We start from the raw sequence: 17,082 nt of genomic DNA, 5'->3' as shown, positions 1-17,082 counted from the left end.
ACTTTTTCTCCACTCATGGGTAGCAGTTGGGTGAAGCCATTTATTGTCAAACTACTGTGTTTTCTTCTCTTTTTAAATCATAATGACAACCCAAAACATCCAAATGACCCTGATCAAAAGGTCACATACCCTGGTGATTTTGGCTGATAACATGCACAGAAGCTTACACAAATGGGTTGGAATGGCTACCAAAGGTAACACCCTCACCTGTGACCTGTTTGCTTGTAATCAGTGTGTGCGCGCATAAAAGCTGAGTGCGTTTCTGGGATCCAGACAGACTCTTGCATTTTTTCATCCAGCCACTGACGTTTTCTGGATTGTAAGTCATGGGGAAAGCCAAAGAATTGTCAATCGATCTACAGGAAAACGTAGTTGAACTGTATAAAACAGGAAAGTGATACAAAACGATATCCAAGGTTTTGATAATGCCAGTCATCAGCATTCAAACTGTGATTACCAAATGGAAAATCAGGGGCTCTGTAAAAACAAAACCACAGTCAGGTAGACCAACAAAAATTTCAGCCACAACTGCCAGGAAAATTGTTCGGGATGCAAAGAAAAACCCACAAATATAATCAGCTGAAATACTGTACTCTCTGAAAAATAGTGGTGTGACTGTTTCAAGATGCACAATACAGAGGCACTTGAAGAAAAATGGGTTGCATGGTCTAGTCGCCAGAAGAAAGCCATTACTGCGCAAATGCCACAAAGTATGTCGCCTACAATACGCAAAACGGCAGAGATAACCCTCAAAACTTCTGGAACAAGGTAATTTGGAGTGATGAGACCAAAATTGAAATTTTTTGCCACAACCATAAACATTACATTTGGAGAGAAGTCAACAAGGCCTATGATGAAATGAACACCATTCCTACTGTAAAGCACAGAGGTGGATCGCTGATGTTTTGGGGATGTGTGTGCTACAAAGGCACAGGAAACTTGGCCAAAGTTGAAGGAAAGATGAATGCAGCATGTTATCAGCAAATACTGGAGGCAAATTTGCACTCATCAGCCCAGAAGCTGTGCATGGAGCGTAATTACATGTTCCAACATGACAAGGACCCAAAACACAAGGCCAAGCCAACTTGTCATTAGCTACAGCAGAACAAAGTGAAAGCTCTGCAGTGGCCATCTCAGTCTCCTGACCTCAATATCATTGAGACTCTCTGGAGAGATCTCAAGTGCGCAGTTCATGCTAGACAGCCCAGGAATTTACAGGAACTGAAGGCTTTTTGCCAAGAAGAGTGGGCAGATTTACTATCTGAGAAAATAGAGAACCTCATCTACAACTACCACAAAAGACTTAAAAGCTGTCATTGATGTTAGAGGGGGTAATATGTGAACTTTTAATCAGGGTCATTTCGATGTTTTGGATTGTCATTATGATTTAAAAAGAGAAAACACAGTAGTTTGACAATAAATGGCTTCACCCAACCACTACCCATGAGTGGAGAAAAAGTTTTGGTGTTATCATTAATATTCTCTGAACAAAGGCCAAGAAAGCAAAAATTCTGCCGGGGTATGTAAACTTTTGAGCACAACTGTAGTTGTTTTTCTGTTCCATTCTCTACAAAAACCGTGTAAAAGCAATTATGCTATGGGAGAATACCTCTGTAAATACAGCACTGTATAGAGCTTGAATGACAGCACACAGAGGCTCTAGATTCTAGCAGGGTAAGTATTATGCTGCTAAACCTACACTGTGATGTAAAAGTGACCTATGGAAAATACCAGACAGACAAAACACATTGCAATATTCTGATTCAGAAAAATGAACATACTACTGAGAGAAAAAAAAAGGTTTGCCCAAGATTTTTTTTCCTAGTTTTCTTTATTCAATAAAGCCAAATATGTCCAACAAAGCCAACTGCCTACACCAGTGACGCATTGATTTGACAGTTAGGGTGATCAATGGAACAGGCTGCCACGAGAGGTGTTGAGTTCTGTCTGGGATGATATAGTGAATCCTGCTTTGAGCAGGGGGTTGGACCAGATGACCCAGGAGGTCCCTTCCAACTCTACGATTCTATGATTCTATGTACACTTTGATCATGTGCCACTAGCACATCATCAGTCTATCCCAACCCCTGTTCTGCATTTTACTAGAGGACACAGTCACATGATTCTGGCACTGTAGTCTCTACAAGTTGACTTGCAACCAGTGACAGAGCATCAAACATATTTGCTACAGTGGTAGTTCGTAAAGTGAAACCATAGAAAGTCTATAGATATGATGTCACAATGAAACACCACAAGCTCACTCATGTACTAGCCTAAACCCTCAAGCTTGTATCTCTAAAAGTGAAAAGGGTTTCCAGCTATTTTCTTCTATCCAGTTTTTGCAAAATTACTTGTGTCTTAATTTCATTCATCAAAGAAGCTTGTCCTGGCACACTAGGGACATTGCCCAATCAGGCTAACATTATCAGACTGAAGGTTCATAAGCACGAGACAAAGAGAAGGCAACACCCACATGTCAATATATTCACACATTTCCTAAATAAACAGAGGGATTGCTCAAAGCGGTTATGAATTTATATTTTAGTATGACCAATGCTGTGATTTTATTCTTTGAATAGTTTTCAATATTTTCTAAAACAAAAAAGAAGTGTAAAAAAAAACAAAAAAAACATTGTTATAATGCAAATACTCAATGTATGGTATATGCCGTATTTTTTCGATTATAAGACACACTCCCCTCCCCCCCCCCCAGATTTTGGGGGAAAATGGATATACCTTACTGGCCGCTGTGGAGCAGGGTCCCAGGGTCGCTGCTGGAGGAGGCAAGAGTGGCGCGTTGCTGCAGGCTGGGATGAGGGGGTGTTCTGATATACGCCGCTGCTGTGCTCTGTGGTGCACGCGGGAAAAGCTCCACCGGCATTTTGTGAAAGCCCGGATTCCCCGCACATCCATTACTGTGATGCGGTAGCCTACGGGGGCGGCGCATGCCCAGATTGAGATCTCGGCGCCGGGATCTCAATTTGAGTATGTGATGCCCCCGGCGGCCATTTACCCGGAGGCCACTGCATCGCAGTAAGGGATGTGCGGGGGGTCTCCGTGCTTTCACAAAATGCCGTCGGAGCCTTCCCCCGCACCAGACAGCACCGCAGACTTTTTAACCCACAGCGGAACACCCCTTCATCCCAGCCTGCAACAACGTGCCACTCTTGCCTCCTCCAGCAGTGACCCTGGGACCCCGCTTCACCGCAGCCACCACCCCCCGGTAAGCAAAAAGACGCATTAATTATAAGAGGCACCACTATTTTATTAAAAAAAGTAGTTTTTTTCCCTCAAAATTTGGGGTGCGTCTTATAATCCGCAAAATACAGTATATTAAAAAATAGTCTTGCCCACTTTTTTGTTTTTTATCACTTATGTGGGGAAACCAGAGCTAATGACTATATGATAAATATTCATGTAAGGCAGAGTATTATTAAATAAAAATATGCCAACAAGAATTCCAAGCAGAATACACAGATGGGCATACTATCTACAAATGCACCACTGGATTTAAAGGGGGTTTTTCCATTAAAAGTACATTTTACTAAAATATATATACACATATGTTTGCACCTCTGCTATGTATTCCATAATGACTGCGTCTGACCGTGCAAGAACATGGTCTTAACATACCACAGCTTCTGGGCAAGGAGGAAGCAAAATAGTATACAGATAGCCATTTGTTCTGGGAGTTAAAATAGGTTTAAGAAGCACTCCCCAGTAATATTTATTCATTCAATGTATGAATATATGCATGCAATATAGTGCGAATATTAATATACTCGCCTACCGCTGTCCTCTCCGGTGTACAGCACCGTTCTTCTCTGCTTATCAGTGATGCCACCACAACTCCGACTAGCTGGCTCGCTCTATGTGCTTCGCATAAGCCGGAAATCCTTTTTAAAATGAAAGCCTATGAGCCTCACTGATAGTTCATAGGCTTACCTTGTAAAATAGACTTCAGGGTCACACAGAGAGCAGCGTGACCCGGCCAGTCAGCAGAACGGTGATGTCACAGAGAAGCAAAGAAGAACAGCGCTGGACACCGGAGAGAGCAGTGGTAGGAGAGTATATTAATACCCTGATTTTATAAATACAGTTACCAAGCGTGCTTCTTAGAAAAAGAAAAAGCAGCAAATGCTTCACCTAATAGAAGGAATGAGCAGCAATCCCATACTCTCCTGTCTGTAGATGATCAGGTTTCCTCCCGTGCCCAGGAGCCGACACAGCCATTACACAGCAGGGGAACATTTGTAAGATTATCTCTACACAGGAACATTTTTTTTTTTACATATCCAATCGAGGAATATATATGTATTATATATATAGCAATTGAAGATATGCCTATGACTTACTTATCATAAATAGGCAAATACCCAATTAAAGATGCATGAAAAGAAAAAATGAGTGTCAGCACAAACTGTTCAAATAAAGTAAATGTGCTGTGCGCACCCAGGGCATACCCAAAGTTTAGTGCATCCTCCCATCTACCCGTTTTCCATCCAGCTCTGCCCACCGCTGGCGTTACCAGAGGAAACTGAGGATGGATGAAAACAAGTTTGTGGGAAGGAGCACAGAGCTGTTCCCCATACCAAGAGTACACTGAACACGTGCTTGGTTTGAACAGTCATTTTCTGCTGAGATTTAACATACCACATAAATTACATTACTCATCATCAACTAAAATATTGGCAACACATCCAAGTCTTAACCCCCCCACCACCACCACCAGAATCTCACACACCACAATCTATCGTATTCTTTGAAAACACATCACATGCAGAAATGTCAAAGGAACAAAAAAATGGTACTAAAACCAGGAAGCAGAAACACACACAAATGAAAGTGTCCCCCAGTCATGCAGGGCCAATGATACAGAATGTTAGACACGGACAAAGAGGATGGACTCTACGAATGGAAGGAATGGAAAGAAACATAAGAGAAAATGCCATGCACAGAAAGACAGATGTCTAGGAATATGACTTCTGACAATGCAAAATGCAAATTATATTTAGTGCTCATGGTTAAAAAGTATGAGCCAGAAAGAAGGAAAAAAAAAAAAAACCACCTAAAGGAAGAAAAGCAAAGAAAAAATAATGCTACACTTAACGGACATGTAACATTGTTTAAATGTGTCGTGTAGCAACTTCAAAAAAACTGGGAAGTCATATTTCAAAACAATGGTGCTCTGTCTGGTCTGTACCTTTTCTATTGCCATATATGAGTCGTTCTTCAGATGGAGAGTCCAGAAAAAAAGGAAGTGAACGATGGAGAAATAGGTGAGTGAGACAAATAAAAAAAAAAATAAATAAAAAAAGATATTTTACTTGGCAGCAGCAAGAATGAATGAGGGTGGACTGGCAAAAAAGGAAGAGGAGAAAAAAAGGAAGAGAAAAGCTGCAACTCTGGGACTCTATAATGGTGGCAATAAATACGGTAAACAGCTATTGAATTTGGTGCTGGGCACGAGTGTTTTACAAGTTGTTAACCCCTTATTGGCCACAGATCCATCAACGTGCTGTTATGTGTGTTGCGGTAGAGTTAAGTGAAAAATACATAATAAAGGACAGATATCTAGATGCTATAAGGTTAAGAATTTACACATGCCATCAGCAGCACAAGATTTCGGATCACGGGATAATAGTTACAAAAAAATAAAAAACCCACACCCAATGTCTCTCCGTAAAATATCTGACAGCCTGCGTCACTTGCCTACCACTGTAATATGGAAAAGTAGACGATAAACTTAAAAAAAAATAAAGAGAGGGGCATGGGAAATGAAGAAGTTCACGTGTAATAAAACGATGACTATTCTAGAAATGTAAATTCTTCGTAAAATAAGTTATCACAGTAAATGCAGGTACAATGATCATGGAGCGGATAAGTAAATGTGGTTGCACAAAAGAATGGGATAAGCATAATACATCAGCGCAGCAAGTCAAGCAGGCGTTCGTGGTTTACAATATTTCACTAAAAAAGTGTGAATGTGTGACAGACAGAAGGTGCACGGAGCTGTGTACTTCATTGGTGGCAAAAAAGACAACTTTTCACAGCCCATCAGAATTACTGCTGCTCATTCTACTCTTCACAGTCAGATTACTGAGGGCTAATAGGTTTATACTGTGATCCGAAGTTTAGACAGAAGTTAAGAGATAGTTACATCAGCTGATAAACAGGAATAGTATAAATGGTCACATTCTTCCATTCCTCATAGGAAAAAAAAAAAAAAGACCCAAATACTGATGGCATAAAGAATAGGATTTCGAAACAAATGACTTTACAATCACAGATTAACTTTTGAATTCTACAACTGGGTAATTGACACAAAGGTTAAAAAAAAAAAAAAAAAAGGCAAAAAAAAAGTTATCCAAAAAGATAGAGTTAACAAGTTAGACTTTATGACTTTACAGATTTAGTTTAAATGTGAAAACAGACTGACTTTTTTGTAATGGTGGAGAAATAATCTTTATTTGGTCGCTAATAGAGTATATCTTGATAAGCTAATGTTGCTCTATCAGGAACCCGTCATGCTAACATGCAGTCTGATCTGTGGGGAAACAGGTTATAGCTGAGCAGACTGATGTAAAGCTTTGTGGGAAAAGATTAAGCAGATCATATAATTAAAACCCTGCTCAGTCTCTGCATAGGAGTCCAGTGGCCGGTTCTACACGATGATTGGCACCGTCCTCTGGATGCACAGACAAATAGGGGGAAACGGCCAATCATGCAATAGGACCACCCATGGACTGCTAAGGAGGAGCATGGCTCGAAATGCATAAAATACAAAATCTTTCAAAAAAATTGGACATAAACGTGATTTGCTCTTCCTGCTCTAAAACTGTGTAGAGCAAACTACATATTTCAGCATAAGCTGTTACCTTAAAAGGGAGGGAACAACTCCACTTTTGAAGTTTCTGGCCCTACTGTGCATGTTTAATACATGCATCAGTGGTGGACAAATACACCTAGATTTTAGAAGTGACGTAGACCTTGAAGAAACAGTTTTAGTGATTTTTTTTTCTTAACAATGAGCAAAAAGGAACTTGCGTGGGTATCAATAAAAAAAAATTATCCAAAAGCCATTTTTAGGTGTATTGGCTGCAAGGCACCTGACAAAATATGGCGCATAGCGCTTCCATTCTGTTGCCATTTTTTCCTATGAATGGAACACATCCAAAGGAAAAAAATTTCACCTCTACAGCACGGCCAGAAGCGACAATAGCAGAAGACGTTTTAGCTTATTAAATCATACAAAAGCATATTTTTAACTGATTATTCTTACATAACTTAGAGCTTTTAGCTTTATTTATCACCACTAGAACTTCTTGAAATATTTTTAGGCTATGTGAACACGGTGCGGATTCTGCTGCATTTCCGCAGCGGTTTTGGCCCTGCGGAAACGCAGCAGTTCCGCAGACCAAGTACAGTACAATGAAACCCTATGGGTTTTCAAATCCACTGTGCTCACGCTGCGGTTTTGCTGCGGTTTACAAACCGCAGCATGTCAATTGTTTGGGCGGTTTCACACCTTTAACATAGTAGAGGTGTGAAACCGCAAGGCAAAACCGCAGACCAAACCAAAGGTCACTTTACCTGCGGTTTTACCTGCAGTTCCAAGCGGAAAAAAACGCAGGTGAATCTGCAACGTGTGCACATAGCCTTACGCTTTTAAATCCTTTTTAGATCAAATAACTTTATGTCATTTTGTCATAAAGAAGAATACACACAGGGAGTAGCAAGAGCTGGGAAATGTAAAACAGAACCATAAGATGTACCACAAAGCACTGACAAGTGGCTCTCTGACCTCTGGGACCCCTACCCAAAAAGGTGCTTAAGCCAATTTGATACTCTATCTGCCCAATGGCACTCCTCAATAGATGCTGTGCAGAGAACTGCAACACTACACAAGTAAAGTACCTGCACAGGGTCAGATTGGAGCCAGAGAAGGCATGTAGTAGGGAGAAGTGGTTGCACGTTTATGAAGAATGCAACCACTTAAAAAGGAACACCAAGCCTAGAAATGATAGACACATTTGCCCATACTGATCATCAGCCTGCAGGATTTTTTTTACATGTCCTTAAACCTAACAATTTTGCGGTAATCCTGTGGAGAACAGAGATTAAATTCGAGTTGGGCATTACAATTCCTCGATGACGAGCAACTGAGGCTTTCACATCTTCATATACAGAGGGGGGAGGCTCCTGCTGCAGTCAGTTGTATTACAGCCAAACAAGCCAGTGTGGAGGAAAAAGGGGGCAGGTAAGGTCTCATTTCTAGGAACATACAGAGAAGAGAACTATATATGACTTATTAATGTTCCTTGAAAAAATACTTGTCACAAGGAATACAGCTATTAACCTAAAAATATAGGGTTAATATGCAGAATAATAGCATTAGGAACGTGCCCAGCAACATTTATTCCTCCATGGAGGTGCCGGCTTTTAGTCATCCAGGCACGGATACAGTCACTGCTCTCAGCACTGTTTCTGTTTAGTGCACCAGAACATAAACGGCTGTCAGTTAGTTTTTCTAGTGGTGTACATTTCATGTGAATGTCAATACGGAAGGGTAGAAGCATCATATATGTGAGCAGCACGCCTGTATGACTGAAAGCTGATAACCCCTGGGAGAAATATTTTTGTCGGGTGCCACACTTTCAATACAGCATCTAGCACTTTTCTAATGCTATTAACCTGCAAATAAACCCTATATCAGCAGGTTAAAAGGGACTTTCAGCACAAAATTAGTGTTCAAACCAAGTACAGGTGCTCAGTACTTCATGGCGGGGACAATCATTTTATACACCTTCGCTACCCGCTTGGTTTCCATCTATCTCCGCTATTCTCTGGCCCTATGAAAACCAGAGCTGTCAATCAAAGAAGAGAGGAGGTGGAAATAGAGAGAAAATAAGCAAGGAGGAAGGTGTTTTTTAAATTGACCCAGCCTTGAAGCACCGAGAGTCAGGACTTCGTTTGACTAGTCAATCTGTATTGACAGTCCCTTTAATAGCATTATCTGACCTGACAGGCTCCCTTTAATTCCAGTCATCACAATCCCAAGGAATGAGTAAGCCATGCCTATCTCACAAAAAAAGGGGACACTAGTTCTTAACCCCAATGAGTAACAAGAAACACTTGACAATGAAAGACCCACGAGTTCAATGATGTAAGTAAAAACTAGAGAAATTCACCAATTTGCCCACAGCTAGATTCAACCTGTTAGTAGACACAAGTGCCTTCCACTTCAGCCTCACAATGTAATCAAAGTGGATAGATCAGGCGTGAATAGACAAAGGGGAGGGGGAAAATCTCTCTATTTTATGGACAAGGGCTTTCCCATCATTCCCATGGAAATTCTCAGCTCACACACTCCCAATGTGGAGATATTCTGAAGTAACTAAATGACACTTAAAACGGTTAATGCATGGGGAATAGTAACCATACATATTACTAGATAAAAAAAATTTTCAAGAAAATCATAACAATTTTTCTTTGCATTGAAACCTACGCTCCAGGAAAACCCCAACTATAATCTTACCATAAAAATGCCAAATGTAATGATCAATAAAATCATTTAGGATGTTGCCCTTTACTTCATGGTTACAGTTTTATAAGGCGAGGACTTGCACACATGCACTGACTGCCTCTATAAAAAGAATCAGCAACTAGGAATATTACAAAGTTCCTACCGTCAAATTGGTCTTCTCCTTCAGTCATTAACTCATCATCTGAGCAAATACTCAAGACATTTACAAGCATCTCTGTGACTGTTTAAAGAGAAAAATATGCAATTGAACAAAACAGTAATAATAATTAAAACACTTTAAAAATTTTATGCAAAGATCACATGCAATTAGTCAAACGATCATCACGGATAACTATGAAATAAAAGCATTTGCAGAACTGTTTGCTACATGAAATTTTGTTTATTTGATATTAAAATTAGTGATGGGCGAGCATTAAAATGCTCGGGTGCTCGTTGCTTGGGCCGAGCACATTGGAATACTCGGGTATACTATAGTGACAGCATAAGCGGATGATGGGAAAGCAGTATTCCCATCATCCAGCTAATGTGGTGAATGTAAAAAAAAAAAAAACCATACAGAACATACAAAATAGGTACTGTATGTTATATGTTGTATGTTCTGTATGTCTTTTTTTTTTTTTACACACATAACAGAGTACATACTCACCGCACACACCTAATTCCCCGAAGCCTTCGTCTCCTGCAAATATTAAAATAATAAATCAACCTATACTCACCTTTCCACCGTAATCCATTAATAACGATGGTCCCACGTCGATCTCCAGTGGAGAGCTGCCACATCAGCTGATTTGACAGCTCTCCAGGGGCTCCAGCGATACAGTGACGGAGATAACACTCCGCACTGTATCACTCCACCAGGAGGTCACAGGAGTTCACCTGTAACTTATGGCAGCACTACAGCATGGGAATTTTCTCACGTAGCAGTGCTGCCGTAAAGTGAACTCCAATGATATAACCCTCCCGCAGTCTCTCTGGTCACTGTGTCATTGGAAGCCTATAGAGCGGTCACCTCTGCTGATTTGACTGCTCTATAGGGGAGATCGTTGTGGGACACTAATTTTTAAAGAGGGACTGCGTCGGAAAGGCAAGTATAGGTTGGTTTGGTTTTTTTTTTTTTGGGGGGGGGGTTTCTAATTTTTTGCAGGTAATCGATGGCTTCGCTAGGATCTGGGCGTATAATAAAAATTATGAAAACCGTGTCGTGTTTTATTTCTTTAAAAAAAAATTTTCTGGCTGTCTTTTTTTAACACTTAATATAAGATTAATAATGGATAGACATCTTATTGACACCTCTACATTATTAACCAGGCTTAATGTCACCTTTCAATAGCAAGGTGACATTAACCCCTTATTACCCCATATGCCACCGCTACACGGCAGTGGGAAGAGAGGGGCTAAGTGTCAGAATTGGCGTATCTTATAGATGCGCCATTTCTGGGGCGGCTGCGGGCTGGTATTTGCAGCCCGCAGCTGTCTGCATAGCCTTTCTGGCTACAAATATTGGCCCCCGGCTTTCCCCCTCTGGGGCAGAAATTTGCACGAGAGCCCACACCATTTTTTTTTTAAATATATATGGCTATATCTCTATAGCCATATACCCCCGCACAGATATGTGAAAGGGGCCGCCGAGCAGGGCGGCATCCGATCTCTTATATGACCACAGCAAAGATGGCTGCGGCGTTTCACAGCCTGGCAGACAATCCCTGCATCGTGATTGGGTCTCTAAAGTCAGCTAAAAATGCTGGGTGGAGACCTGTGTAACCGCCAAGTAATCCTGGAAATGCTCGGTGCTCCCCGAGTACAGTGATACTCGGGCAAGTACCGAGTAGAGGCGAGCACGTTCGCTCATCACTAATTAAAATACAAACTAAATACCGTAGTATAATGAAAGAAAACCCATCTTCCTGCTGCCAGAACATGGGTATGGATCAGACACTGGCTGCGATATTAGAGCCTTGTGTGCTTCATTCAGACATGCTGCAGCATTTCAGAGAAAACACTGCTTGTTGTCTATGCATCTTGGACTACCGGTCTAAGGCAGGTCCCCAATGGATTCTCCCTGCCCGGCTCCTTCAGATGGTTTGTGCTCTCCCTATGTGTGCAAGGAGATGATGCAAAGGTACCTGTCTCTGATTAGTTCATTTAAGACACATAGAGCCTACTACTTATGCTATGGACGAAGTAGGTTTTCTCGAAAATGCTGCAGTCTGTGTACGATTCATGATGCCCATGTTTTTCAGGCTGCATGAATCAAATGAACGGTTCACTTTAAAGCTGAAAGGTGGCTTTTCACTTCCAAAACAGTGAATAAACTTCAGACACAAGACCCAACAAGCAATAAATAAAAAAAATAGCAGCATTCCTACGCAATGTGGAAATGGAAATTCGCTAATTCCCTGACAAATGCAGAGATGCTCGCCTGGCGGGTCATATTGGAGAATATACTCTTTCAGAGCATTTTGTTGCTCACATTATCCCTCCTAAAAACGCATAAACAAAACTCCAACAGTGTCAATATCGATAGTAGCACACCGTGTAATGACACTCTGATCTTGTTACATTCAGTTATGAATGTACTCATGGGATTCCTAAAGAAATAACAGAAGGAAAATAATTCTGCCTTCGGAAATAAGAAAACAAATAATATATAATACAGCTGCAAGTCGCTTAGGGTATATCTATATCAGTTTTGTACATCGAGAGACTGAAATTCTTGCCCATTCTTCCTTGGTAAACCGCTTGAGCTCAGTGAGGTTTGATGGAGATCGTTTGTGAACAGCAGTTTTCAGCTCTTTCCACAGATTCTCGATTGGATTCAGGTCTGGACTTTGATTTGGCCATTCTAACACCTGGATACGTTTATTTGTGAACCATTCCATTGTAGATTTTGCTTTATGTTTGGGATCATTGTCTTGTTGGAGGACAAATCTCCATCCCAGTCTCAGGCCTTTTGCAGATTTCAACAGGTGGTCTTCAAGAATGAATATGCGCATATTCATGTCTTTAATAAGCGGTGCCACGTGACCGCTGAAAACAGGTGCTGGATACCGTGGGAGAACGGTGCTGCAAAGACCTCCACGGGGGGGGGGGGGGGGGGGGCGAACCCGAACACCGCCGCTGGCCACCTCGCCGCACCCCCCCGCCACAGCCGGCAGGAAGCATCGCGGCTTGCCACCTGTGCACAGCCCGCGAACTTTCCTGCCGGCTAGCCGCCGCCAGGATCCCACCCGCTGCTGGAGCTGCCACCGCGCTGGCCACGCCGCCAGACTCAGGCACCGCCGCTGGACCCACTGGTATCTCCTCTTACAGGTAGCATCATCCTGTTTCCAGCGTACCATACTTAAATTATCTCTAAACCCCAAAAAACAGTAAATGTGCACCCAAGATCTGCTCTTCTGTGCAGGGCTACTCACAAAATTCACAATTTTGAGATGTGCTCTTCAAACCTATTTGCTCGACCTGGAGCTAATGCACCAAGCTGGCAGACCGCCGTGAGCCCACATTATGGGTCCGTAAGCCACATGTTGCTTCCGAGCTACAGGTTGGGGACCCCTACCCTATACAGAGTGGATCCCTTTTGCCTTTATTGCAAACATTCCAGGTAAAGAACACATTGCAATTTCATTTTGATAGCAACCAATGTAACAATATGAACATGCAAAAGGCCACGAAGGTCAAAGAAGATTTGCAAGTCATATTATTTGCCTGAATTAAGTAGCTGGACATAAAAGCAGATAATAGGCAATCAGAGATAAAGATGAATTGAAATAATTAGATCTGTTATATATAGATGGATCAGTGGACATGTTTCACCCACAATGTTGTGGTCATTTAAAATGCAGAAATCAGTGCTATACCTTTTTCACCGACAAATGGCAAGGACCAAGTGAAGACATCCATGAAGTTCGGCAGCCAGTACGGGTGTGGGGAGCAGTTGAACTGTCGAATATTCATCACATTATTTTCATATTTTAATACAGCAGCTGTAATATGAGTGGGGAAAATCATTAAAGACAATAATTTTTACAGTTTTTGGAGGCTAAGTATTTTATTTTATATTTTTATCATTGAACAAAGAATAAGCAGTAGAAAGTTTTAAAATGGGTTATCCACTACCTGGACAACAAAATTTTAAATAAATAAAAGTAACCACTCTTATAAAATAAAAACAACATACAGTACTCACCTCCCGTATTGGTGCCGTTATAGTGATGTGGTTGCTGGGGCTTACATGACATGGCTATGCTACGTGAGGATTGCAACAAATCAACGGTCGCCAATAGGCTGATGAACTCAACTTCAATTGGTCCGAGGTACGGACGAAAGATCGAGTGCACAGCAGTCCAACAGCAGCCACTGATTGGCCGCAGAACTAATTTAACGAGACTGTCATGTGAGCCCTGGCGCCAACATGGTGGCTAGAACTGAGTCTGCACGGGAGGAAAGTTTATGCTCTGATTTTATATATCATAAAAGGGACCTACTTTACTTGAAAAGGAGTTACCCAGGTATCGGGTAATATCTTTAATTTAAAAAAAATGCCACTAGATCCATCATGCTGGATGTGAGCGACATCTAGAAACTGGCAGTATAGTAATCACTTTTCCACTCACTTAGCACATTGTAAAAATTGAACATTGAATGCAAAAAAACAAGCATACCTTTATTATTATAGACATCTAAGTAGTTAGGAGCTGAAAATATCGTTATTAAAGAAGGAAACCCCGTTGTTTGACTTTTTCTGTACATTCGATAACTGCAGTGACATAAAAAATATACAACATGAGATGTGGCAAAAACTGCAAACCTTTCAGTAAAAAAAAAAAAAAAAGCAAGCTGACATTCCACAGTCTTACCCAGCATCTTGTGCTTCATGCGCTCGGATGATTGACAGCAGGTTGTTAGTCAGCAAAAACTCACAAACAGCTGGGTAACTGAAATAAGAATATTAATAATTTAATGATATTCAGTCCACATTACGAAGCCCCTAAACACTCTAAAAAGGTAACATACCTATAGAAGTAAGAGCATCCTCTGACTGTGTTATGACTGAAGTGTTCTTGCGACTTCTCGTTACCAAAATCTTCGGAAGGGTCTGACCACAACAAGTCACACATGGGGCCAAACGCTGGAGGTTCCTTGAACCTGTCTAACTACAACCAGAATAGAGGGCATGCTTGTTACGATACAGCTGCATTAGAGTTAATGAGTCACCAAATAACAGGTTATTAAAAAGCATGTATTGCGCAGGCAAACAATCAATCAATACAGGGCTTGGGGTAAATAAAAGCCAAGAGCAGGACAGAGGGTATGTGGTTGAGACGTTTTATCAATCACCCAGACTTTCTTCAGTGTTGTGCATACCCATCGATCACCAGCAATCAGCTCCAGCACTGGCCGGATGTAAAACAGCACAGGGTAGTATCACTCCATCATTGAGTGTTGCTGCTCCTGGATACTGCTCCATTAAGCACATTGAAAACCAAATTTATATGCACCCCAAAGTGCTCATTCCACACAAAAAAAAAAAGCCCACGGATAGCTGCAAAAAAGGGTGTAACTTTACAAATAGGAGGAACCAAAAAAAGTTTTTTTTTTTTTAAATTATATTTTATCGTGCAAATATAGTTAAAAGGGGTTTTCTGGGATTTCCCTCTCCATCAGATTCCATAGGTAAAAATAACTAGTTGCTCACTGCTGCCCTGATCTTTGTTAAGAATCCAGCAATGACATCACAACTATGACACACGTGACCGCTGCAGCCAGTGAACGAGCTCAGCGGCTGTACTAATGTGGATGAGCCCAGACGCGTGCTGTAGTTGTGACGGGGCAGTGACAGAGGCACAGCACTGAACACTTGGAGAATGATTATCACCTGAGTTTACAATCTTGGAATAGCCAGGTGACTTATACTTTGGCGATAAGGGTAGGAGACAACATTCCTGGGTGCAAGAGACAAAAAAAAACAAAAAAAAACAAACACAAACCGACTTTCATTCATTGTTATAGAATACATAATATTTCATAATTCAAGATACTCACTCTTTTAATGTCATCTAACGTGTGTATTTCTGGAGATAGTCCCCCATGGACACAAAGAAATTGTTGGTTTAAAAGTGCAGCTAAGGGAAGACAATCAAATGCTTCCATACAGGCTTCATAAACTCTTTCTGAATATTTTATTTTACCTAAATAAAAACCACACAAAAGTTATCACTAAATTTCTGTCATGAAACAAAAAGAATAGGGTTTGTACTGACATACAAACGGAATTTTCTGAAAACACAAGTTTAAAAGACTACCACTCAGGAGATTCCAGAATTTCATCTTATCTGTATCCACCAGACATCATGCCAATTTTTAGAATGTCTATCACATGGGATCCCCCGGTTTACAGCGGGAGAGATACTGTACATATCCCAGACCCGCTTGCCACCATCAATACTTGGAGAAAGAGGCCTGCAAGAAGGCAGCAGGGAATCCTTGTTAATTAAAACTAAGTGGGTAGCATGCCAAAACTTTGGGGGAAAATCAACCCCTTAAAAATCCACGTTAACCCACTTTATTAATTCCTTGGAAAGCTCAAGGCAACATAAAAATCAGTTTACCACATATCTTCCCAAGGCTTCATTTAAAACTCCAATACCAATTCCACTTTCTAGAATTCCCTCCCATCTACTTTAAGATAGAGATGTAACTATACAGATAGAAATCCTTTGGCTCAGGCTCGTGTCACACCACTCTTGGGTCTCCTTTGCCCATTTCCATTGGGGTCTGTTTGAAGCACCCAAAAAATGTGATTCAGATGAAAACTCCAAAGGCCATTCAGCACAATGAGGCACAGTCCAAATGGAGTCTGTTAGACATTTTTTGTCAATCAGAAACAGTGTCATGTACTGCATTATTGTGTCTGGTCTAAAAGATGGCGAGATTAAACTTTGCAGTTCAAAAAGTCAGCGTAAGGTACATACAATTATCAGCAAATTGCCAAAAGGCAAAAAAAAAAAAAAAAAACCCTTAAGATCATTAAAATTTACCTTACTATCACCATATTAATATGAAAACCAGATTAAAATTTGCAGAGCTCAGTATGTGGTTTGGACAAATTAGGGGATAACAATATTTATATATATATATATACACATATACATACATATACACACACACACACACACAGGGGTTGGACAAAATAATGGAAACACCTAACGGTTTGGCATCATAATCTTCGAACGTGTTATAAGCATGCAAACCGTGACATATGGTAATGTTTTGTTGTTGATTATTTGTGTTATGTGTGTGTAAATTAACTGTTTGTTTTGCAGAATTGTAAAAACATTGATGAGAACCTGATTCCAATGGCAGACCTCACGGATTTTCAAAGAGGCCAAATTGTTGGTGCTCGTATGGCAGGCGCTAGTGTAACAGAAAGTGCCCGAATGCTTGGCGTGTCAAGAGGTACTGTCTCCAAAGTAATGACTGCGTTTGAAAGAGAAGGAAAAACATCCGCAGCAAAGCACAGGTCCGGCCGAAAGTCG

General features: G+C 41.0%; 1 protein-coding gene across 8 annotated transcripts in view; it reads right to left on the bottom strand.

Annotated features, from left to right (window-relative positions):
• LOC141098241 (serine/threonine-protein phosphatase 2B catalytic subunit beta isoform) overlaps window positions 1-17,082 on the bottom strand; it is a 119,491-nt gene that overhangs the window by 54,307 nt on the left and 48,102 nt on the right. For 4 of the 8 annotated variants that reach the window (XM_073585859.1, XM_073585864.1, XM_073585863.1 and 1 more), the window contains exons 5-11: window positions 15,590-15,735; window positions 14,561-14,700; window positions 14,404-14,481; window positions 14,209-14,303; window positions 13,405-13,530; window positions 9,690-9,767; window positions 5,204-5,230 (exon numbers count right to left, since the gene is read on the bottom strand). In XM_073585859.1, coding sequence (XP_073441960.1) covers window positions 5,204-5,230; window positions 9,690-9,767; window positions 13,405-13,530; window positions 14,209-14,303; window positions 14,404-14,481; window positions 14,561-14,700; window positions 15,590-15,735 — 690 coding nt within the window. The remainder of the gene's footprint in view (window positions 1-5,203; window positions 5,231-9,689; window positions 9,768-13,404; window positions 13,531-14,208; window positions 14,304-14,403; window positions 14,482-14,560; window positions 14,701-15,589; window positions 15,736-17,082) is intronic. The other 4 variants (XM_073585860.1, XM_073585862.1, XM_073585865.1 and 1 more) reach the window with 1 other exon arrangement.

The sequence above is a fragment of the Dendrobates tinctorius genome, unplaced genomic scaffold (genome assembly GCF_039654945.1).
Source record: "Dendrobates tinctorius isolate UK_male_01 unplaced genomic scaffold, ASM3965494v1 ptg000089l, whole genome shotgun sequence".
NCBI lineage: Eukaryota > Metazoa > Chordata > Amphibia > Anura > Dendrobatidae > Dendrobates > Dendrobates tinctorius.
This window is presented reverse-complemented; position numbering and strand designations above follow the sequence as displayed.